At 44.5% G+C, this 25,227-nt stretch overlaps 1 protein-coding gene across 2 annotated transcripts in view; it reads left to right on the forward strand.

Moving 5' to 3' along the window:
• Window positions 1-854: 854 nt before the first annotated feature.
• XPO6 (exportin 6) overlaps window positions 855-25,227 on the forward strand; it is a 35,245-nt gene continuing 10,872 nt past the window's right edge. Inside the window, exons 1-13 of one of the 2 annotated variants that reach the window (XM_010719348.3) lie at window positions 855-964; window positions 2,278-2,390; window positions 5,601-5,798; window positions 7,855-8,014; window positions 8,418-8,495; window positions 12,028-12,481; window positions 15,408-15,534; window positions 16,327-16,436; window positions 18,673-18,781; window positions 19,507-19,599; window positions 21,512-21,581; window positions 22,645-22,804; window positions 23,537-23,629. In XM_010719348.3, coding sequence (XP_010717650.1) covers window positions 913-964; window positions 2,278-2,390; window positions 5,601-5,798; window positions 7,855-8,014; window positions 8,418-8,495; window positions 12,028-12,481; window positions 15,408-15,534; window positions 16,327-16,436; window positions 18,673-18,781; window positions 19,507-19,599; window positions 21,512-21,581; window positions 22,645-22,804; window positions 23,537-23,629 — 1,817 coding nt within the window. In that variant the 5' untranslated portion in view covers window positions 855-912. The remainder of the gene's footprint in view (window positions 965-2,277; window positions 2,391-5,600; window positions 5,799-7,854; window positions 8,015-8,417; window positions 8,496-12,027; window positions 12,482-15,407; window positions 15,535-16,326; window positions 16,437-18,672; window positions 18,782-19,506; window positions 19,600-21,511; window positions 21,582-22,644; window positions 22,805-23,536; window positions 23,630-25,227) is intronic. The other variant, XM_031555812.1, reaches the window with a different exon arrangement.

The raw sequence follows: 25,227 nt of genomic DNA on the forward strand, positions 1-25,227 counted from the left end.
TGCCAGTCACCGGTTGGGTTGGGTTTTATTTTTAGAGGCAGAATTTTCAAGTTCCCTGGTTTGCACTGTTTCTACACAGAGGGAAGTTGGGCCCTGAATCTTGCAGCGTTTGTTATTGACAGCGTGAGTTGAAAACGTGAGAGGGAGGGGAATAGCACAGCCATGGCAGGGACCTGCTGCTTCCTAAGGCCATCCATTATTGGGTTCAGTTGAAAGGGAGCTGCAGTGCAGGTAGAGGCCATCCTCAGTGCTGGGATGTTACTGGAGTAAAGTCTCAGCTCCAGAGAGCCGTGAAATTGCCGTAACCTTGACTCCCCCGTACTGAACTGTAACTATTTCCAATAGTAAAAGCTAAATTTGGACATAGGGGGCCCAAATCTTTAATCAAACCTCTGAATGTTTGTGTGTCCCTTCTCAAAGGGCTGGAAATGCTTTCATCTCTGGAGCCGCTGCTGCCACAGTTCTTTCGGTGCTGCAGATGCGCGCCCTAGGCGTCAGCTAGGATGCATCTAGGAAGCATCTTGGCTGGAATTTGCTGTTTTTGTGAGAATCGTGTGACACAGCTGAGCTGACTTGTGGCTACTGACTGCCTCCAGGGGCAAGGAGGAACCTTTTCCCACTGGTGTCACTGCTTAATGCAGCTGAGCAAGTGATCCCTTAGCGATGGTCCTGACTTTCCCTTTGACAAACCTCTGGGTGCAGTGAGCAGTTTGAATTCTACACTGCTTTGCTCTCTACCTGGATTTCATTCTTCTGCTTTTGTGGCACAAACGATGTCAACCTCCAAGTGCTCTCTTTTAAGAAATCATCTACACTGAGTGCGATTCAGAGTGGAAACCTGCATTAACTCCTTCCTCTTGCTGTTGTTTGCAGGCATCTGAAGAGGCCTCGCTCCGGGCTTTGGAGAGTTTGATGACTGAGTTCTTCCACAATTGCACAACGAATGAGCGGAAGCGGGAGATAGGTGAGTGCCTGCCCCTTCCAAGGGACGGTCCTACTGCATTGTGCTGCCTGCAGACCTCAGCAGAGGTCACCTTGTGCTTTTATTGAACAAATACCATGGGGAAGAGTGCCCTGTCCGATGCACAGCTGGCATCGCTGTCTCTCCTGCTTGTGTGAATTGAAGTAAGGGCTCACATAGCTTGGGTTTGGGAGATCCCACGACATGTAACTGACATCAGTAACTGACATCAGTAACTAACATCAGTAACTGCTCCTGTGAGCACGGAGCTGCGGATTCTTTTTACTGAGTGGGAACTTGGGTGGAGGAGGGATGTTGGGTTTTTTTCTGCCTGTGGTGTTAGACTGCTTGGCTTGGAAAATGCCCACCTTCTGCCTAGAGATGGAGCGTGAACTTGAGGAGTTGTCCTGCCCCAGGGAGGGAAAGCAGAAGAATGCCCTAATTTATGTGAAATGACAAGGGGGAATAAACAGTGAGATTTCATTTTGAGTAGTGTTATTAAATGTGTCCTTCTGAAAATCAGCAGAGATCATGCTGGTCCTCCAGAACAGCTCCTTTCTGCTGTGTCTCATGGGCACTAATAGGTTGTTCTGCTTTTATTCTCAAACTTCTACAACTTCAGTGCAAAGGTACGATCAGTGTGAAAGATTTATTCCAAAAACCTGGATGAATTATTGACCAACTGGCCAAGTATTCTTCTGTTGAGATCACCTGCAGTGCTAGAGTGGATCTCCATCGTACCTTTTCATTTAGTCCAAATGGAGGTATTACAAATACCGTTGCTGTGTTCCTTTCATTATCTCCCTGTTCTCTTAGTCTAGCTGCAGGAAGGAAACCCACTGTGAAGGCTGAAATGTGGCCAGCCCGTAGCACAGCCCTTGCAGCTTCTCCTTCCTGCCCCATTTGGTGTGCAGCTGCCTGACCTGAGATGCCCACCAAACCCTTCATTGGAGGTGCTGAGGCTTTTGGTGCTGACTTACCAAGCCAATGTCTCCTGAAGCAATTGCATTTAAACAAGAGCAATTTTTTTTATATATATTTTTTTCTTTACAACGTGTCTCAACATTCAGCACTTAGCCTGGTGTGGTACTTCTGTCGTTTCAGAACACTGTGTGACACACTTATTTTCTTTTCGTTGAAGCCTGCTGTTAGATTATTTTCAAGGTTTTTTGAGTGTGATACCCCCTGCCCTGGTTGTTTGAGAGACCCTGGACATGGCTTTTTTTTTCTGTGCTCAGTGTGCTGTATGTACATTGTTATGACTCTGTTTGCAGCTTGAGTATTTTAACGCATTTTCTAATACTTTGTTTTTTCAGAGGAGCTTTTAAATAATTTCGCCCAGCAGATAGGAGCCTGGAGGTTCTGCCTCTATTTCCTGTCAAGCACAAGGAATGACTACGTGATGATGTACAGTCTGACTGTGTTTGAGGTAAGATGTGTGTTGTTGTCTGCATGGTGCATTTCCCTTGTCTGATGCAGTTCTGTATGACAATCGATTTTATTTGAAAATGTTTCTCTAAAAAGGCAGCCTTAATGAGGACAGTGATACAGCTTCTTTTATTGCTCTCTCCTAAAGAAGTTATTTAATGGCAGTACAGAAGTATTTAATGGCTTACAGTAGGAGAATCTTTGTACAGAAATTGAAGAATTAACTTCCTAGCATCTCTAAGTACAAATTACCTGCAGTTTGAGAGGCTGCTCAAGTTTTCTGCACCATGCTTTTAAGAATTACTTCTTTTATACTCTCTTTATAGTAGAAATGTGTATGGCTACCGCCTAGCTGCTGCAAACTGTAATGCTAAGGAGTGAAACCAAATTGCTTTTATCTTTGAAATCTCTTTTTCGGACGTGCTCTTCTTGGAATTACATCCCGCAAGCTTGTGTGAGTTCTAGAGGGAAGGTCACTCTTACAAGAGCATGTCCCAGTTTTTATTTAGAGAAAAAAGTTATGGTTAAAAGCCTGAGTATTGGTTTGTATAGCTACTGGAAGAAATAAAGTGTTCTGTGCAAGCTTTGTCTTATCAGCTCGTTTCTCAGTGAGCAGTGCATTATCTTTCCCTGATGATATTCTGGGTTGTGGTCAACTGGGTCTGTTTTTCTTTTCTTTGGGTCTCTGCACTGTGTTCTGGGCTGGATTGCAGTCTGAGCCTTGCTCCAAACTCAGGGAGTGTTAATACCCTCTGCAGTGGGCTGCTCTATAGGCAGAGCAAACAGACTTCTGTTCTTAGAAGTCGCTTTGTCAAATTATCTGTCCGTGTTGTTGTTGACTTCTTGAGGTATAAGGCTCCATTTATCCAGTGCTGTGAAGGGAGGAGGATGAAGTAGATCTACAAATGGAATCTATGTGGCCCTTAACCATCAGGAGACCCTTCTCAGAAAGGAGTGGCAGAAGTTATGTGGAACAGATGTTACACAGGAACAATAATTAAACTGATTTTCATGAAGAGGAAAACATGTTTGGTTTCTGAGTCTCCGACTCTCTGGGCAGAGGGAGAAAGTAGCACTGAAAAAAAGAATCGTGCCCAGAACTAAGCAGAACAAAGAAATCACTGTGCAAGTGTAAAGTGAGGGAAGCAATCCACAGCTCAGCTGAGAGATTAAGATCTCTCAGTGGAGAAGCTGGCATTCCTGATCTTAACTACTGTAACACTGTGCCTTTGGCCATTCCTCTGCAGGTTCCTCAGCTCTGTGTTGAGTGTCAGTCCAACCATGTGTAGGGACACAAGGCTCATCCCTAAAACTTCCTCTGAATGCTGTGTTTTCTAGAATATCCAAAAAGCTAATAGCTGACTTGGTGTAAAGGCCCTCTTCCTGGCCCCCTTCCACATGAACTGTTGTCTCCATTGGCTCGGGGAAAAGAGAATGCCTTCCCAAGAACATTTCTCAGGTGAAGAAAGCTGCCACTTTCACATGAATGGGGTGAACTGTGAACACGAGGATGGATATTAATGCTGAAGCATCTGCCAGTTTTATGGGTGCTTCAGAAGTTGTTCTGGTCTTGCAGTTGGAAACTGGGCCATTGTTGGTTTCTAAGCAATGCTTCTGGATCCTCTCTAGGAGAAAGGAAAAAAAAAGCCTTTTAACCTTTTTGAGACACTCTGTGTGTCTATGAGCCATCTGTATGTGTATGTGTATATATCCATCTCTGCACACTGAACTGGTACCTTGGTACTGCATCTCTGATCTGCTCTGACCATAAGCATAGCTTTCCATGTCATACAGAAGCACTGCACAGCATTCCCTGCTGTTGCATTTTTCAGCTATATGCCTGCAAACAGCTACAATAGTGCCCCTGTAGCAGGTCTCCTGCGTAAATTATCCCTAGAGGCAGAGCAATTAATGCTCCAGAGTCCCTAAATGGGATTGTAGCATGGCAGGAAAGCAATTTGTGACTCTTCTTATGGATTTTGTCTGCTTTTTTTAAGTGGACTAAAAGCTTTTTGTTTAAGTGATGCCCTGTCACTGCAGAATCACTGCTCGAGAAGCAACCTTCCAGCTGAGCTCCAGGAGACCTCTGGGGCCTTAGAGCTATCGAGAGCCAAGCTTACTTCCCTTCTGTGTTGTTATTCTGCCTCATGCAGGCTATTTTTTCCTTTTAGAAGGGGAAGTGTGGATGGCCAGGGTTAAAAGCTAGAGAAAAGCAGCCAGCTCTGCTTGACCCAAGGCTGGTTAGTGTGGTGATGGGCCATGTGCCATCTGACAGTAGAAGTCATCTTTAGTGAAAATCTGATTTTGCAAGGGTTCTGTGTGTCTGATTCTGTTGTATTGGGTGTGGAACTTCATTTTCTGTTAGAACTTGTTCCTGTGCACTGCATGGCTTGTAAGAGGTGGGCTTGGTGAGTTTTGCTCAGCAACCTGAGCACTGCTGTCTTCCATTGCCCTAGGACCCCATTATGTAGCAGAGCTTATTCGGAGATGGTGGAGCAGGGTCTGTGGCCTCTGAAGCTGCTCTTGTTCTGCCTGGTTTAGTTCTCACACTCATCCTTGTGCTAATAAAGATAGCAGGGTTAGGGCTGCTGAGTAATTGTGGCATCTGAAATGGTAACTTCACCTAGAAAGCCTGGGTCAGAGCTCTAACAAGGGCAGTGTCTTCTCTTGTAACCTGCTGGTGTCTCCTTGTTTTCTTATCTGCAGGTTTGCCCATGGCAGCCAAGAAGCTTGAACTGCATCACTTGTAGATGCTTATTTTTTTAACTGGCTATGCATGGTCAGTGAAAGGCATGGACACGTCTGAAAGCTATGGCCTTTTCCCCTGCCCCATGTGTTGTGGCAGAGAAGCCTAAGGCATGGGATGCAGCAGTGCTGAGCAGTGCCCTGTCCCTGCACTGTGTGCCTGGGGTCTCTCCATGAGTACAGCTCATGCTGACTTTCACAGTAAGCTTTGTAGCTACACCTGAGGCTTTAGGGGATCAGCTTTTCCCAGTTTTTTTTAAAGAAAGCTTGTCTGAAGACAAAGACTAAAGAAAGTTATGTCTGAAAAGCTGTTGATAATATATATATTAAGATGCTTTCCTTCAGGCACTATACCTGGCATCGTTAAGTTTATCCTATTCAGACACCAAAGTATTTATCTTCGGTGAAGCATGTCATATCAGCTTGTTTAAGATGCACTCATTGGAGAGCTCTGTTTCTTTTCCAGAACCTAATCAATAAGATGTGGCTTGGGGTCCCATCTCAAGACAAAATGGAGATCCGCAGCTGCCTGCCCAAGCTCCTGCTAGCTCAGCACAAAACTCTGCCTTACTTCATCAGGAACAAACTCTGCAAAGTCATTGTGGATATTGGCCGACAGGACTGGCCGATGTTCTACCATGACTTTTTCACTAACATCTTGCAGGTAAGAAGTTTCTAAAGATACTTTTTTTGCCACCTAATTCCAGTAGCTCGGGTTACCCTGAAAAGCTTTGGCACCATATCACGTAAAGTCATCAGCTGAATGCTGTTGGGATGTTTCAGGTCTCATCCAGAAAACTAAAAGGTGTGTTTGAGGCCCCTGGCTGAGATGCTGCCATTAGTTTGAATGTTACTTGTTTGAAATGCAACGTCTTCAGGTGAAGCCTGGGCTTGACTAGCAGCTCACTGTTGCAAGGGTCATCTTTTAGTTGAGGACTTGGTTTTCAGTTCTCCCCAAAACGTTCATAATTGACTTGGAGCCTGGCTGTAAGCTGAAGTGCTGCTCAACCTTTTTCTGCTGACATAATTACACCATCTGAATGCAGCTATGCCCGTAGACAAGCCCCAAGGCAATTACTGAAATAAATCAACATCCCTAAGTGTCAAGAGTTTTTGTTAAGACAAATGGATCTGGTATTAATTGCGAAAGAAAAAGAGCCCACCTGGCATCCCAGGCTTGTTTTGTTGCTAACTGGAGTAATCTCTTCTGAAGTAGCTCTTTGTAACCACATAGTGCAGCATGCTGCATTTTTTTCCTGAATTGTCATTCTGACAATAAGTACTTTAAGACAACTGTTTGTATTTAAGTTTTGCCTTTGATTACATCTGAATTTGCAGTTGAAACACTTTGTAATCTACTTAGCCATCTTCAGTGCATACAGAGCCCACTTCAGGTATCAGTTTTTCCTTAAGCCTCTCCTTGTGGACTGAGCTTCTGAGGGTAGTGCTCCCATTAATAAGTTTCTGTAGCAGAAACCTTCGAAAAATGTTCTGATAAATTGGAAGAGAAACACAAATACCTCAACTTCAAGACCCCAGAAAAGTGAAAGCAAAACGCAGCTCCTGTGCTAGAGTTGCAGAGCCGTCTGATCTCACATTTGTCTTCTGAGATGATTTAAAGCAATTATTTGATTCTTGAGCAGCAAATTGATATCACGGTACTCTAAAGGCTCAGTGCCACATCCCCATGGTTCTGGAACACCGTCAGGGACAGTAACCACACCACTCCCTGGCAGCAGTGCCACTGCCCCACCACTCCTAAGAAGGAATTGTTCCTAATACCCAGCCTGCTATCAGCTCCTGTACCATCATGCTTCCTTTCTGGAGGCCAAAGTCACGTACATCCAGACAAAGAGCTTAAAGGTGTTTTTTTCCCCCCAACATATTTCACCAAAATATGCAGCCTGATCAGTATTAGGCCACTTTGTCTCTGGTCTCATGGGCCAGTGAGCTGAAGTCAGCCTGCACCGTTTAATTTATGGCTTCCAGGATTACTTGCGATAATGGTGATTGACTTTAGATTTATTTTCCTCCTGGTGAGAGCAGTGCATAAATCATTTTGGATGTTTCAGGTTGAGAGATCGGGGTATCTTTCAGCTTTTTCCCCACCTGAATGTGTCTTTAATATCCCAATGGCTAACGAAGGCAAAAATCCTTGCTTTCTCTGCTCCTATTCCTGTGCATTCTGTACGCGGTGGAAGTCATTCTTCTAGGGTAAATGTGATTTCCAGTATGAAGTACAATGCAGCCACAGGCAGAGGTGCACTCCATACCTGTGTTCTGTTGCCACCCAGTGCTGTCTGTATGCTGTTGGAAGGAATGGCGTTGTTTTTTTGTGGGGAGCTGCCTGGCTGATGGTGCAGGCTCTGAGCAGCAGCCCCATTACCTGGTGAGACCATGGGTACTGAGCTTCTGAAAAGTGGTGATGTCAGCAGAAGGCAGTAAATAGGAGGAACAAACTGTTATTGGTAAACATGCTGGAACAGAGAATGTGTGCAATGTCATGATGAAAGCCTGAAGACTCCCATGGTGCTTGAACTGTTGCAACATCATAGGTTCATGTCTCAGGAAATGGAATCCTTGCAGCACTGCAAGCTCAGAGCTGTTACTCCTCAGTCCTGGAACAGCTGTGAACTACAGGCAGAATTGCTCATCTCCTCTTTGTGATCTGAAACTTTTTCGGAATGTTATCACGTTGCATTCGTGCCTTTTCCTTTCAGTTGATTCAGTCTCCCGTGACCACTCCTCTGGGACTGATCATGTTGAAAACAACCTCAGAAGAACTGGCGTGTCCACGGGAGGATCTGAGTGTAGCCCGCAAGGAAGAGCTACGTAAGCTGCTGCTGGACCAGGTGCAAACCGTGCTTGGACTCCTCACAGGTATGAGCTGGTGTGCTTGCAGCTCTGAAACAACCATCTTCCTTTCTCACCCCTGTGGTGCTGGCAGGTTTGCACGTTCTCAGAGCAGTGAAGCAAGGTGTGGGTGATGTAGTGACTGCTCCTGCTGCTCAGGCACTTGACCTTTGGGTGCCTCGTTCAGATCACTACAAAGCAAGCTGGTGTAGCAGAGCAGTTAATACAGCTGTGTGTGTCCTTCTCTTTATGAAGAGGGATTGTGATTGTCTTATCTCAGTGACCCTGAAACACGTGCTGAATGCTTGTACACACAGTGCTCCTCGTTAAAGCCCTTGAGATGTGTTTGAGAGGAGCTATCTGTCTGTGGTATGTTAGTTGAATCAGTGTTTTTTTATCAATCTGTTCTAAGAAATGTTTCTTTGGCTAGGTATTTTGGAGAGCATCTGGGACAAACACAGTGTTACTGCTGCCACTCCGCCACCATCCCCGACTTCAGGAGAAAGTGGTAAGGACAGCTAAAGCTGAGTCTTCATCTTCAAGCTTCCATGTGCTTTAACTTGCAATCCCAGGTATAGATTCCTTCCTTTACTATCTGTTTCCTGAAGCTGTTCTTAGGCCAACAAATTCCAGGTAAGAACAGCTAATTTCAGCTGAAGAAGCCATTGCCATTGCAAGGGATGCCCCACTTGAGAATGCCACCTCATTTGGCAGTGCTGTTGTCCTCAGATGGCAAAAAGCTTTCTGAAGTGTCAGCTCAAAATGCTGTAACATCACTGAGTTGGCACTGTTACGTATGAATTTCAGCACATCAAAAGGCAGAGTGGAGCAAAACTGAAGCCTAATTCAAAAGCAAAGTGACAGGACTTTGTGCGTCTTTATTGACACAGTCTATTTCCTCCCCACTCCTGTTAGTTTTTTGCAGAGCTGTCTGTCTATTTACTCATTTACATACATATTAATTATCTTTGAAAAGGAGAGTATGTTTCTATGTCCTTGGAGCACGCTTCATTTATCCTGCTATGAGGAAAGCTGTGGATGCAGAGGGTTTCCCCAGGTGTAAGGATGAAATGAGAACCATTTTCTGTGGTGCTCACTGTTACATTTGTCTCACCTAGGAAGTGACCAGCAGCATGTGGTGTCTTTGTTCCATTTCAGACTACAAAGCAGATCATACAGTAAAATCAATATTTTGTTTAAACGCTCGAATCTCAGATCTGCCTGCTTTTAACAAGGAAAAAGAAGGCTTTAGGCTCTGCAAACCAATGATGTTGATTGTGCACAGTGAGGTGATGAAACATTTGGGGGTCCACTGCTTCTTTCTCTGCATCAACACCAAGTTGTGTTCTGTGTGTTAAGAGTTGTAACAGATCCCTTGTGTGTTCAGATTTGTCTGTAGGATCTTAAGCAGTAACTGAAGGCTGTGGATGGCTTGCCTGTGCTGGTTGCACTGGTCAACACCAGACTATGCTGGTGAATGTTGGTGTTTGGTTTGTTCATGCTTTGATACAATTTTTATGTTTAAATCAGAGTCAGACCAGAATTTCAAGTGCTTATTTTCCTCAGACCTTTAAGACTTTGATATTTATCCATAAAACACAAAAGCTTAAATGGAAAGCACTATTATCTTGATTTTAGGGGGGAAATTCTGCTGTGGGTATAGTGACACTTTTGCAGGGAATTCTGTGCTGAATGAGTGCTGTGCTTTATATATTAAAACTTGTGCAGTCTGTAAGCTGACCAAAGCTTTTTGCATGCATGTTGGTTACGTTTGGATCTCGTTCATACAGCAAAGTATTCCTGCTTACTGGTGACAGTCATTTTTTGTTGCATTTTCCTAGCTCAGATAAGGCTTGTCCTTTTTGTATCCTGGTGAAGGCATTGGTGTTCCAAAAAGCAGAATAAGCTTCAGAAGTCCCTATAACTTTTTAATGTCTTCTGTCAGAGCTGAAATCCCTTTAGGAACTTGGAATATCCATTTGTTCTTTTTTGCATAGGGAAGCAGAGTGCAGTGTTTGCCACAAGTCCTGTGTAGTTTTAAAATAGCACTTAAAACCTACACTAAACTCATTTCTCATACCCATTAAGCCAAGGAACTCCAATGTGTGCAACATTGGGTAACGTTTGAGGTAAGGGATTGTATAGGCAGATCAGTATAGAATTTACTCAGCAGTGATCTCTCAGCCTCCCAGTGTTGTCTTTGAATGATTTGTATCTCTATATTTGATTAACTCCTTCCTTAGATGTATTTGGTCATGTATGGGAAACAAATGCACAAACATTTGTTCTGCAGAATTAGCATGATCCCAGCTCCCTCTCCCAGATAACTCTCCCCTTGTGCATGAATGCTGTTCTTCCTGTAAATACATCATCTGTTTGCAAAGATACAAAACGTACCTTAACATCCTTTGTACTCTGACCTTCAGCAGTTTAACTGGATGCAAAGCATTCGGACCGACTGCTCTGAGTCACACAGCCCTGATTCACACGCTGTGGCCATGCACTGACAGCTGAGAATCTTCAGTTCTTGCAGTTTGCTGGAAAGGCCCATAGGAAAATGCACGATTGCTTCTGCGAGCAGAATGCAATGCACTGCAGCATAACTATGGGTGTGAACACTGTGCTGGGGCTGTTCTGATATTAAGACCAGCTGTGGGGTTATCTAATGCAGCTGAGGTGGTGTGATGTCTTACAGTTCTGCAGTGGGAGAGAAGGAGGTGTGAGGCATGGCAGGGAGTTATCAGCTTTGTGATGCAGAGCATCCGTCTTGATGAAGGATGGAGACTTGGGAGTCTGTTCATCATGCATGCTTTTGAGTACTTGGAAAATAGCTCAGTAAATCATACCTGCAGCGTTCGTGCTGCTCTTGTGTTGGGTCTTTTCACTTTCAGAAGAAGTTATTTGATTTTCTGGAGGGATAACTTTAAATTCCATAATGTAGCAAATGCTTTCTAAAGGTGAAGAGATGATTTGCACCCGAGGAAGAGAAGTTTCAGATCAGCAGCAGTCACACAGAAAGCTGCTGGGGTGCTGCATGGATTTGGGCTTCACTCACATCTTCCCTAGCAGCTGCATATTCTGGTATTCTGTATCAAGGAGGGTAGAATAGAGGTAAAAGCTTTGTGGAACAGTGATAAAGGTATTGAGTGGCTTCCACATAATTGAGAAGAAAGGTACAATCCCAAATCCAGAATGAGGAGCTGCAGCAGAAGACTATTACTTGAGTGAAAAGGAGGAGGTGAATGGAAATTTTTTCCCCTCTTTGGAGAGAGGAAGTAGGAAATACAGTTTGCAGTTGCAGTTTGCAGCAGAAAGGCTGTCTTTACCCTTTGTTAAGCTGTGGAACTCTGTTGCGTAGGGATGTTGCATGTATTAAGTGTATATGGCCTCAACTACAGACCTCATAAATCCATGGAAGAAAAATCCTCAGACTGCATGGAGTTCTTCAGACTGCTCTGGGCTCAGGAAGCCTTTGCACAGCAGTGGTCAGAGGCTGAGCAGTGTCACGAGCACTTACCATGGGCTGCTGGTCATTTAGAAGAAGTGCTGGGCAAGGTTTGGTTCTCAGCACCTCTGCTCTTACATAACCCACAAGCTGTCACATGCAAGCAGAAGCAGCTCTGCCAACTTTTGATATAATGTGGACATGCTGCAGAGTTTATGCAAGCTCACATCCAGGATGCTCAAGTTCTCGAAGGGAATCAATTTTGTAAGAGATCCTTAAAATACACATCATGCTGCTGTGGTTTTATTTTGCAAAATGCTGTGTGTGCCCTTCTCAGTAAGGCTGATGGGGCAGTACAGAGCTGCCCCTTGAACTTGTTTGTTGGAAACAGACCCCCAGCAGCCCCTCCGATCCGATCTTTAGGATATGTACGAAACTTCAGAATGTTCCAGAATAAAAAAAAACTCTCCCATCTCGGACAAATCTGCATGCTAACCAATGCCAGAGGCTCTGGTGGCTGTTGGGTTATGGCTGGGGCTTGCAGTTGCGACACTGGAAAGTAACTGCCTTGATCTGTGATGTGCTTTTCCCCCAGGTGACCTGCTGAGCAGCCTGTTGCAGAGCCCCAGCGCAGCCAAATTACTGAACCAGCCAATCCCCATCCTCGACACAGACAGTGAATACATCTGCTCCCTGGCTCTGGAGTGCCTGGCCCACCTCTTCAGCTGGATCCCTCTGTCCACCAGCATCACCCCCTCGCTCCTCACCACCATCTTCCACTTTGCCCGCTTTGGCTGTGACACACGTGTCAGGAAGATGTCCTCGGTCAATGGCAGCAGCCAGAACGTGGGGCTGGGAGCAGAGCGGGGCCGGCTGGGCGTCTTGGCCATGTCCTGCATCAATGAACTGATGTCCAAGAACTGTGTGCCTATGGAGTTTGAGGAGTATTTGTTACGGATGTTCCAGCAGACTTTCTACCTCCTGCAGAAGATTACTAAGGAGAATAACGCCCATACGGTGAAGAGCCGGCTGGAGGAACTGGATGAAAGGTAAGAGAAATAAGCAGCTGAGCAGCTGTGCTAGGGCCTCTTGCTTTCTAAAGGACAGCCTTTATTGATTTGCGGTCATGCATGGTGTGTCTAATCGCCTTTTTTTCAGAGTTCTGTGCTGGTGCTGACAGGCAGAAAGGTAGGTGCTCGCAGGTAAGGTTCTGCTCAGGGGCTCAGTTTGCCAAGTGGCTGTGGTGGCACAGGTTTGTGTTCTTTCCTGTCCTCTTCCTCCCCTTTCCCCGTTCGTTGCTGTTTGACTGCAGGTCTGAGGTGGCAGAAGAGCTGACCCTGCCCTTCATTCAGTTGTAACAGAACAGCAGAAGAGGCACAGTGAGGTAAAGGCATTGCAGCATTCCCTTCGCTGGTCGGTATCTGCCTTCTCTGTCACAAACCCAAGCACACAAGGAGTGGGTAGTTGTTCTGCGAGTCCTGACTCGAAAGGAAAGTCTCATGCTCCTTATTGAGGTGTGACAGCTTCTGATTGCTCTGTTTTAGTTTTTTTTTTGGTTGGTTTGGTTGTTTTTGCTTTTAAACACCACTGAAAGGCAGCTCAGGGAGCTCTGCTCCCAGCAGCGCATGCCTGGGGGCAGCAGAGGAAGCAGCAGCTCAGCAGCTGTGTGTTCCTTTTGCTTTCCAGAAAGTCACTGACGTGCTGGTTGCCTACAACAGCCTGACTCTTTCATATCAGATATTGCTGCTTGTAGGAGTGAGATTTGTCTCGCTGTTGTGTTGAGTGGCAGAACAGTGTGCTGCAGGGGGTGGCTCGGTGCTGCTTTTCAGTGCCTGCAGTGGGGAGATGGCAGAGCTGGTGCTGATGTTGGCACGTGTTATCACTGTGTCAGTGTGCTCAGTACCTGGCTGTGGATGCGTGATGATGGAAATGCAGCAGGAAGGATTTTGAACTTACTGATTTTTCTGTTTGTTACCTACTCAGAAGTAAAAGCGAATTTGGAAACCAGTTGTGGGCTTTTTGAGGAGCTGACTTACACGTTTCTTCCACAAAGCTCCCCTTTTCCATACCTTTAGATTCACTTGCAGCTCCGTGATACTGGATCTAGATGAGTTGTGGCTTCTGTTTAACAGTGAATTCTGCTTGCTCGTTTTGAGACTGACTCCCTCTGACCTCGGTATTGTTCCTTCCCTAGAAGTAGGGCATGTCCCAGAACACTGGAAACGTGCTACCTCTGCTTATGGGATATGTGCACAGACAGCCAGTGTTGTGCACTTGTCACCTGAGTGCATCTTCTTGACTGGACTAACAATCCTAAACAAAGTTGGTACTGGTGAAGTTGTCGTGCCTCAGTAGATCACATCCCCAGGGCATGCCTGCCCTGGGTCTCTTTCAGCAGCCTCTCGTGGTGGTGATTCCTTTTGTTCTGTTATGAAGTCAGTTTTGGAAGGGTTGTGCTGCTGAAATAGTCAAGAAAAGGATTTAGCTTAAGCTGCTTTAGTGGTGTTGGCTTCAGCTGGAAGATGAGAAGTGAGGATGCAAAATGTCCAGTATGGATAGAAGTGGTGCTGTGGATGTTACTCTGGGGTTTGCAGAGCTTGGCACAAAGTAAGAATTTCTTTGGTCTCAGATCAGAACCTCTTAAAAACAGATAAAAGGAAAGAAGTGTTTGGGTCTGGATACTTATTTTTTGCTTTATTTTTGAAGAATTTGGTCAGTGGCCAGGTGTGTTTAGTGCTGATGCTGATTCTTGTCAAGCAGGCAGTGCCAAAGAAAAGGCTCGTGTCAACTTTATGCATGATCAAAAGTATTGGATTATTTTACAGATTTATAATAACAAGCAGTGTTGCAGCTCTGTTGGCTGGTAATGCTTCCAGTCTTGACTGCCTTGTGGCTAGAAGAAGCATTTTTACTCAAAAAATGTTTGCAGAAAGGGGGACGAGGCAGTACAACAGAAGAAAACTGCTCACCTCTCTGGAATTATGCTAAACCAAACTCACTGCTGCTTTTTGAGAAGAGGTTTGAAGTTCTCTTACACTTCAGAGCTCCTTGTAGCTGGGAAGGATGGGTTTCTCTGCCCACAGCCTTGGAGCTCTGCTGCTTGTGCGTGGTGTTGCAGTGTGTCTGTCCATGTACTGATGGAGTGCTTCACTCTTCTGAGCATAATCAGTGTGCAGAGGATATCTAGCCTTGGTGAAGCTTACATTGTGCAGGACATGTCATGTCCTTGTTCCACAGCAACAGCTTATTCCACTGTGCTCTTTATAATTTTCCTTGAGCAGTGTGCTCTGGAACCCTCTGTACTTGCACTGAGGTCATGCTCTTGCTGAACTCCTGATGTTTGGTAGCAGGCTTTTTTTTGGATGTTCCTTTTAGTGTGGTCCCAAGCATTGAGAAGTCCCCCTGCTTTGGAGGAAGGTTTGTCTTTATTGCCCAACTCAGTCACAAAAGGCTGGGCTCTGGTCAGAAGTTTTGGGATGACAGCCAACCTTCTGCCCTGCATAAGGAGCAACTCCTTCTGGCTCTCCCACTACCTCCTGTACATTTGTAACACATGTATTGCTAACTTCTGCCTTAACTTCTTGCTTTCAGCTGAACCCCTTGGTGGTACAATGTGACTAATCCTCTATACATCAGTAATATGAGTCTTGCTGTTACACACTTATTTCTCTAGGGTGGGGGATTGTGTTTATTTGCAGGCCTGATTAAACTTGATTATATTTACCTGAATATTAAAGTTGCTTTTGACTAGACTGTCTTTTCTGCTGTTTCAGGTATTAATGGAATGAAGGGTTGCCCGTCCTGTAGGTAATTGTTGCAGGGCTTTACATTTTAATTGTTCTGCTGCCTATTAATTATCACGTTCTTTATTTAATGAAAGGATCTAAAGTGAATTTATCACTGTTTCAATGGCATTGCTTTTCCTTGCGGCACCTTTTGCTTTTTCTTAATTCTGTTCTCTTCTTTCCATTGTAGCTACATTGAGAAGTTTACAGACTTCCTTCGTCTCTTTGTGAGTGTCCATCTACGAAGAATTGAATCCTACTCCCAGTTCCCCGTGGTTGAGTTTCTGGCACTGTTGTTCAAGTACACTTTTCATCAGGTACAGCCTTACAGTGTTGTTTTTTTCTTGGTCTTTTCCTTGTGTGCAGTTCTCTTGTCCAGCAGGGGAAGCTTGGTTTGCCCCGTGGGACTGATGTGTAAAGCTAGCCCAGGAGAAGCAACTGGCTTGTCTCACTGGCCCTCCTCCAGCATTACTGGGGACATGCTTTAATGTGTACCTGGATGTAGTTGGAGACAGCAGGCATGTGTGGTTACCTTGTGAGAACAGTTTGTCCAGTGTCTTAACTTTACTTCTGGTTTGTATGGGCCTTTGTTTGTTTTTTTGTTGGGTTTTTTTTTTTTGCTACTCCTTGGAATGGAAGGCATCCTGGGAACTCCATCCAGCTTGCCTGTTCTGTGTTGCTTTTCTTCTGAATCTGCTGTTTTTACTGTATCTGAAACTTTCCCTGTGTTTTTCAGTGTTGCTCTTTGAAAGAACTGGATTTTGATGCACGTTGCCATGCTGTAGAAGCTGTCACAGTGCAGTTTGTCCCTGTTTACCTCCATATGTAAATAATGGCAGGGGTGTAGATCCATAAAACTCTGGAAGCTGGTGCAGCAAGCCATGAGATGGGTTCATGCTGAGCCCCTCCTTGTCATTTCTGGGTTCCCACCTTGCGTTCATCTTTTGACATCTTGAGGCAGCAGATCTCCCCAGTGACCTCCCAGAAGCCTTTCAATACAGCAGGAAGTTATCCTGTGGATTGAAGCACGTGCTAACTAATATTTGCAATGTGTGAACTTGATACTGCCGTAGTTGGTGAAATTTATTATGAATTTTGATGTGTTTCAGCCTACCCACGAAGGTTACTTTTCTTGCTTAGACATCTGGACACTCTTCTTGGACTACCTGACCAGCAAAATTAAGAGCCGTCTGGCTGACAAAGAAGCAGTGCTCAACAGGTGAGCAGGCAGACTGTAGTCTCTCATAGTCACCGTGGAAGGGCTGTGAGAAGCAAGCTTACAGCTGTATGTGATTCGAGTCCTTTCTTTTTCTAAAAATCACTGACTCTAATTGTGAATTTCAGAGTTTTGTCACACATTGAACAGAATTCAAACAGAAAAAGTAAAGACAAGAAGGAAAGGTCACTTAAAAATATTGTATGTGAACCCAGCAGCCAGAGGAAGACAACTTTGGAAAGTAAAATAGAACTAGGACATATTTTTAGCGTGTTCCAGAGCACATTTTCATTTCAGAGTTCATACAAGAGGAGGAGACCACAGAGTAGGTTGCACAGTAAGGGTTCACACACAGCTCGTAAGGCTACCTGATGAATTGGGAATTTTTTTAATTTAATTAGGATTGTGAATACCTGTTAAAATCAAAGGATATGTTTTTGAGAAATACTGATAGTGCTGTGTTTGAGAATTAAGTTCTTCTTGCTGACCTCCATAGCCAATTGCATGTATGACTTGCAGCAGTGGTTGGCAGCTCTCTTGTAGATGCCATCTCCTGAGATAGGTGTCTCTCTGCCATTCATACAAGAAAAATAAGGTGAGTATACTGGATCTTGTTCAGATTTTCTAGGCTTGGCAGTGCCATGGTTCATGCCATATGCATTTCACTAATTGCACAAGGAAGCTTTTTTCCCTTTGAGCATATGAAATGTGTGGTTACTTACTGAAAGGCAGCCTGGCGTCATGACCACAAAGAGCAAATGGGAACTAGCTTACAGCAGGCAGCTCTCTTCCTCTCAGCGTGGGAACTGTGTACTCTTAATTTCTCAAGTAGCAGCAGGTATTTGTACTTAAACTTTGTGATAATGTGTTCCTAATTTGCTGCCTAATGCTGCTGAACTCTGCCTTGGCATCCTTCTGCCCTTCATCTGGTGAAGGAGTGATGTGTGTTATCTTTACATCAGGTATTTTGTCACGGAGAGAATTGAAACAAGCTATAGCCCTGTCTATCTTGGAGATACTATAAAACAAAAAGGAGTGGCTAAAAGTGGTTAAAACGTGTGCTGCTGCTTTGTCAAAACTACCTGTCCTTAATGATAGCTTCTATAGCCACAGCTTCCTTAATGCCTTAGACATGTAAACAGCTCAGTTTGACAGCGTGGGTGTGGTTACACCGCAGGAGCACAGATGAAATTTCCTGTTCTGTGGTTATAAATTCTGCATTTTGTATAGATGGCAGTGGTACTTCTGGGTAAATTGCCCAATCTGGAGTTCTGTCATCTGATTACCAAAAAATGGGAATTCAGCACCTTGCACAGAAAGCTGTCGGCAGCTGAGCTGGTGGCACAGCTGAGTACCTGCCATGTGGATCACATCATTCCCTGAACCCTTGTTAGCAGGTCTTAATGCCTGCTTTTCTAACCTCACCTAGAAGAGGATGTGGCTGGTCCTTACAAAGGACAAGCTGTGTTTTGAGGAAGATGGTTGAAAAAAGAGAAAACAAATACAGCGAAACTCCAAATCTCCCGGTGTGAGTGGTGGCAGCAGAAATGCTGATGACTGCTTATTTTGCAGCTTGGCATTATTTTACATGATCAGTGGGAAGGAGCGTCTTCTGCTTGCTGTATCTGCTGCATTGTACCTGAGGTGAAAGGGTATCTTTCAGAGGCATGTATTTGGAGTTGTTATAGTAGAATTGCAAAAGGTAATGGCTTTTTTTTTTTTTTAATAGAGCAAAGGTCTGAATTCATTGGCAGTCAGCACAGGGAAAGAGGACAGCACAACAAGTAGCCTCAGGGACGTCCCCTTTTGAGGCAGCTCTGCCCAGCTTCATCTGTTCCACACTCCCTGCCCACAAAGCAGAGCACCAGGCAGGCTGCTGAGGAGCAGATGGAGCAGGAAGAGGTGGTTGTGCCTCCTGTTCACGGACATCTATCATTGCTCATGACAAAGCACACCTCCTGCCTTATCTGTTTCGGACTCCTGGGCTGCTGCTTTAGCTAACAGTTATCAGTTTTCCTCTGAGAGAGCAATATTGTCGAAGACTTTTCTTGCAGATAGCTTGTGACCTGAAGTGACACAGCACTCTTAATCCCAAAATCTATTTGATGTTGGCTGTACAAGCTGGTACGGCTGTGCTCTTCACCTGTTTTACATCTCTCCTTCGCTGTAAGGGCTGTGAGCACAGCAGTCTCTGCAGAATTGCCTTATCACTCTCCTGCTGTTTTCTCTGTGGCCATAGGTACGAAGACGCCTTGGTTCTGTTGCTGACAGAGGTTTTGAATCGAATCCAGTTCAGGTATAACCAGGCACAGCTGGAGGAGCTGGATGACGAGACACTGGATGATGATGTAAGGAGCAGAGCTGAGCAGGGACGGCTGCAAATTCAGAAGTAAAACTTCTGCACTCGTTACACCTGGAATGTCTTTCCCAAAGCTTGTGTTTTGTACAGGCCAGACAGCTGCTGCTTCACTTAGCGTTGGGTTTTGAGGGTTAAAGAAGCATGAAGTACTTCTATCCTCCCTGATAGGATATGACCTTTGTTTTGAACTTGGTTCTTATAGGGAGAAATAGATACGTAGCTTCTTATTACAGGAGGCATTTGGTGTCTGTTCCTGATTGCTTTGGGATATAAATGCAGAAGTGTCTTTCCAGACAAAAGCTTTAAACTATTGTTAGTACTTTCCTTTAAGCATATTTGTCAAAGTCAGTATCGGCAAACATGATCTCAGTCCATACTGATGACATGAAAGGTAAAGTGAACTAGGTGGCCAATATGTGAGACCAGAACACTAGACAACCACGTGGTGCTGAACAAAAGATGCCAGACACCTGTGCACTAAGTGTGCCTCAGGAGTGAGCACATCTGGCTTTATCACTCTGGGGAAACCTAGGCATGCTGCCCCAGGTACGAATAAGTAACATCATTTGCAAACAGGTGGGTCACAAAAGAGCACTATTTCCTCAGTATCTGGATTCCTGGAAAGGCTTCACCCAACCATTGATTCCCAGCCTACAAGAGGCTGGCTGTTTCCTTCTGGAAATGCTGTGCTCACCTTCTTGTTTCTTCCCATAGCAGCAGACCGAGTGGCAGCGGTACTTGCGCCAAAGTTTGGAAGTGGTTGCAAAAGTCATGGAGCTCTTGCCAACTCATGCCTTCTCCACGCTAGTAAGTAGTCGTGCAGACCATAAGTACGGTGTAAAATGAGTACCAACCACTGGAGTTTGTTGCAAGCTGGTTCACAGAGACCACATTTCCAAACTTCTGCTTTTAGGAGCAAAAGTTTGGTGGAGGAGGGGCCAAACATTGAAAGAAAATGCTTTCTTTTCTTTTTTGGCTTTGTTAGATTTCTTGGTGTGTTTTGAAGAGGGTGCTTTGTCACGAGCACCCGAGTTTAATTGCTGCATGCCAAGATCTGTGGAAATTCCCCTTCCCAAGTGTAAATACTTCCTGCTGTTTCTCTTGACCTTTATATTAGGAGCAGCGCTGTTAATTGCACAGATGAGCATCATTAGGATTTTTTAGGAGGGTGAGGTCTTTACTTAAATGAAAGGCTAGGTACAAGTGCTGGGAACAGTGCCTCAGACAATCGGGAATTACAGCAGAACTCATAAGTGCTTCTCTCCAGCCAGTGTCACTGTTGTTGCTGGGATGAGCACTGTAAAAGCAGTCTCATTTTGAAGCATTATAATGGTTTCTAAAGGAGAGATCTTGAGGCTGTGAACCCCTAGAGCCCAAAGTTAGAGGTGCTGGTGCCTGCAGAAAAAAGCACCAGAAGTACAGTGCTAGGAACTCTGAAGTGAGCAGACAGACCTCATATGAATGGAGGTTCCTCTGCAGCTTAGTGGTGAGGCAAACAAACAGAACAGCTGTTTCAGGGAGCATATGGGTTATGTGAAGAGTTTCCTTCAAGTAGCATGTTAACATGAGGAAGGCTGTTGTTGTGTTGTCCTTTTCAAATAGTTCTCCTCCTGCAGCTGTATGACAGGCACTTGTGTGCTAGAAATGTGATAATGAATGCTTGAGCCCTGTGGGAGATGTGGAAAGCAGGCAAAATTTCTTGAACAATAGTCTCTGCAGCAATGCTGGGAGCAATGGCTGCTCCATCAGGAGCAAGGAACTGACACAGTGTGCAGCAGCTGGGGGGTGAAAGGCTGCAGTTCCTTCTGCTGAAGGATGAACAAACTTCCATAAATCCAGCCTCCTTGAATATAGTGACTGTGCCAGTAGAAAATAAGCAGAATTATGCCAAAGTGTTGGAAAATATTTTTTCAGGTGGAATATCTACAAGGAGAAGGTTACTGTATGATTTAGCACAAGGCAAATAATCCCTTAATACATACCACTGGAGTACAATGGCTGCTGAATGCTGATTAGAAAGCTTCCAGGTCTGTGTGCATCACATTTCAAGCGTTGCTCAGCTGAAGTATTGATAGAAGCAGGCATATTTGCAGTCAGTTCTGAAAGATGGAGTTAGGTTACTGCTCTGTGTTCCCAGGCCAGGACGCATGATGACTGTTGTTTGTTCCCTTAGCTGTTTTCCCTGTGGGGCTTCAGCTGTTCTTGCTGCAGTGTGCAGCTTGGCAACAAGTGGCCATGGTGTTTCCCTTCTGTATTCTGTTAGAGGCACTGAGCTCAGCTTCTTAAGTGGAATATTATTTTGGTAGCTGTATTTCTGAGAAGCTGATGCTTCTGTGTCTGGCAGATGCAGTGCAGGTTCCTGTGCCCCAGGCTCTGCCTTTTCCTTGGCTGTGTACCCCTGCTCTGGGCTGGGTAATATCCATCTATATGTTCCTCCCCTTCAACTTGTCAAGCTGCTGTCTTTTTACACTGGTTGTCAGTCTCTGTGGGAAAAGGAGAGCTGCCACAGACCATCAGTGGGATGATCTTCATTGTTTTGATGGCAGCTATCAAGACATAAGCTGCAGAATCAGCCCAGAGCCTAGAAACATGCCTTCTGTCCAACCATCTTTTCGAAGGCATTGGGAAGAAGTAGGAAAACTGTTCTCTAACAGACTGTGGTATTTGAGTTAACTGCCTGCCAAGCCCCTAAGTCACGCTGCTTTCTTGTCCTTTCCAGTTTCCAGTTCTGCAGGATAACCTGGAAGTGTATCTGGGACTCCAGCAGTTCGTGGTCACGTCAGGGACAGGTAACCACCACTGCCCAGTACATTTCCTCACTCTTTGCGTAGCTGGCTGCAAAACACTGTAAACCTGCTTTGGTATTGCTTCCTCTGTGTTCCGTTTCAGATCTGAAATTGTTATTCCAAAGTACTTCCAGTCCTATGATCACTTAAGAATCCTCAGATAAGTGGTAGTGCATGGGTTTGTTTGTGTTGGAGGCTGCCAGGAGAGGTAGCTCAGAGGGCAGTACAGATCTGGGTGACACTTTGCTGATGGTACATAAGAGGTTGAAGCTTGTTGCTGAAATGATGAGCAAGATGAGATTAGATGGGCAGTGGGAAGAAAAACAGTTGTTACTGCAGAACGTGGTAACGTTTTTAGTGACACTTTTGGGATATTTGGGGAGCAGGTGTATGTGACTGAGCAGCAGGAAAGTCACACGAGGCAATAAGACTTGGAAGTCTGCTTATCTGTATTTTTCTTGTTATTGAGAAATAGGAAAGTACATAACCACATTTCAAATTAGAAGCAAATGCATTCTTGCTCCAAATATGCCCGTGCTGTCAGAACATCTGTTGCAGCTTGGCCAGCAGAGGGAGTCAGCTAATAGCCTCTGTGAAGCTGGCTTTGCTTGTCTGATGTCAGCAGATAACCAAAATGTTCTTGTTTATATGGATGTTAATACCAAATAAAGGAAAATAAACGTGAAAAAGGCTGGAATTGCTTGTAACATCACTTTCAGCATTTAAAGAGAAATGTGAACAGTGGCTGTCAGGGCAGCAGAATTCGTCTTACCCAATTAGAGCATTTCAGTCACTTGGACAGAGCTCAGTTTTGAACTGTGACCTGCTGCCAAGCTAATTTCAGAAGAATGCTTGTAATGTAATTAGAATAAACTTAGCATTTCCTGTAGCTTTATAATTAGGTTTCCCATTCCAAAGAGCTGTATTTATTAGTCACAAGGTTAAATACTTTTTGGAGTATGAATTTTCAGGCTGCCAGGCTCTTACTCAGCACCTGTTAGCACAAGTGAATATGTACACGTGTGTCTTTGGGATTCACTTCTAACAAACCAAAATGTCATTTCAGGTCACAGACTGAACATCACTGCAGAGAATGACTGCCGTCGTTTGCACTGCTCCCTGAGGGACCTGAGCTCCTTGCTGCAGGCTGTTGGTCGTTTAGCAGAGTACTTCATTGGGGATATGTTTGCTGCCAGGTTTAACGATGCTCTCACAGTGGTGGAGAGGTAAGAATGGAAGGGAGAGTTTGCTGTCCCTTCATCATCCGTGGGACGATTATTACCACTGCAGTGAATGTGAAAGCCAAGATTTCCTCCTGCCTCCCCTTGTTATGATTAAATTGAGACATGAAGAATTGAGTGGTTAGTACCTTAAGTGTTACATTCATTGGTGCTAAGTTTCCCAGTTGTCTTTTTTAACCTTTAACCAGAGAAATAACTTGTAGGAGGGATTAAATCAGTCATGAGAAAGGTACTTGTTTTCCAGAATCTGCACTTGTGATGTAATGAAGTGGGAGGTGGAGTCTGGTGGCAGAGAGATGGTTTAGTGATGGAACTCAGTAAGTCAAGTGATGGTTGGACTTGATATTCTAGATCTTTTTCCAACCTAAACAATTCTGTGATTGCTTCAGTTATGTCTCTGCTAGCTAAGTCACCAAAGTCTCTTTCCATAAAAGATCTGTGGAAAGTAAAAAGCAGATATTTGATTCTTTCCCTCCACGAAACTTAGTGTATAGCTTCAAATTCAGGACTGTACACAGCTGCCTTTATTGTTTCACCTCCATGTAGGAGCCTCATACTTGTTCCATCTTATTACAAGCAAGGAAATAGTCTACATCTAATCTACATACTAGCTAAATATTGACACAGGCTTGTCAAATAAGATGAGCAGTTTGGTTTGCACATGTGTAAATCCATCTTGCAGTCCTGTTGCACTACCATGTACTCATCTATTTGCAGGTTGGTAAAAGTAACGCTGTACGGATCCCAGATTAAACTGTACAACATTGAAACTGCAGTACCATCTGTATTGAAACCTGACCTTATTGATGTGTGAGTATGAGATACACAATTCAAATTATTATGTACAGATTCGGTACCTGTGTGGGGTGGGGGCAGCTTTGGGTCTCCTATATCTACTCTAACCACTTGTTTGGCAAATGTTCTGCAAACTGTGATTGTTAGCTGAGCAAGGGCACTGGCTGGTCAGGGTCAAGACTGTTGTCAGTCGTATGAATCACTGTTTCCTCAGATTGATATTTGAAGAAAAACCTGTTTGTGATCAGCAGTAAAAATGCCCATTGTGTTAGCTCTAAAAGCCAATGCGTCACGATGATTGTAAAGGCTTGGCTCACCTGCAGCGTGATTAGGTGGTAAAATAAGTGTACAATTGTGATATTTTAAGAAATGACTGGTCTGTCGTTTGAGGCTTATGGATTTTGTGCTGCCAGAGTCAGATTTATTGCTCAAGTAAAAATGTTTCTCTCAGTAGAAAGTTTCGAGTCCTTGGCTTCCAAAACAAATGTATGCCTTCCAGCAATGCAGGCCATTTCTGAAACAAATGAGTGCCTTCAGTCCAGAGGCTGACATTAAGAGTGAAATCTTGATGCCAGTGGTAATAGAACACCGCTCTAACAGCCTTTTAAAGACCTTCTATTGTAAATGGCTGTGTTGTACAAACCTGGTACTGCCAGCTGGCATTCTGCAAGCAGAATTTAAGGTTATGCTTGTTCAGTTTGTATGAATAGCAGCTCCCTTAAAACCCACACTAGGCTGGATTTTTCCTAATCCCAAGTTACTGGCAATGAGCTTTATGCAGATGATATTTCTTCAAAGGTGTTTTCCCTTTCTGATTTAAAATAACTCAGGAAGCTCTTCCTATTTGTTAGAGGGGTTCATCCTTTGCTCTTGGGTCCAATGTCCTGGAGAAAATTGTGTCGTTTTCTAGTGCTAGGCTAAAAAAGATACATTGCCAGATATTTGGAGGACACCTGTCTGATCCCCAGAGCGTCATCCTGACTCAAAAACATGAGATAGCTCTCTGCCAAAGTATAATCATAAACTCTAATTACAGGCAACCCACCAGTTGGTTGCTTTATCCTGTTGGTTTAATATTACTGCTTGGTGGCTGAATCCAGTCACAGCACACTTCTGAATGTCCAGGTCCAGGATGAAGAAGAATTTTAGGCCATGTAACATAATCACAGGAATGTTTCAGTTTTCAGTTAGTGGAAGAATGAGAAAGAGACAATAAATATACAAAGGATGGGAGAGAGAAGATATAAAGGCAGAGAGCTAATTCATGAAAACCTCTTCATCCTGCTGCTAAAAGTAGGTTTCTCTGTTTTTCCCCATTGGGTGGAAACCCCCTGGACTTGCTGACAAGCTGATGTGTGGTGAGGGAGCTGGTGCAGGCCTGGAAGCTGCCTGCCACAGGTGACTGAGATCTCAAACGCAGCTGCTATGGTGGGGACACGTACATCTAGGAGAAGCTGTGCTTTTGGAGGGAATATCGGTGTTCATAGACTCTTCTTGGTGAGATCTGCAGCACAAGGATAGGAGAGCTGCAGTTGGAGAACGTTTTATGTAGGCTGACAGCTGTGTGCCTATTTGCCCAAAGACTTCTGTAAGGCAATTGCATTTTCCCTCTC

Source organism: Meleagris gallopavo, chromosome 16 (assembly GCF_000146605.3).
Source record: "Meleagris gallopavo isolate NT-WF06-2002-E0010 breed Aviagen turkey brand Nicholas breeding stock chromosome 16, Turkey_5.1, whole genome shotgun sequence".
NCBI classification, from domain to species: Eukaryota; Metazoa; Chordata; class Aves; order Galliformes; family Phasianidae; genus Meleagris; species Meleagris gallopavo.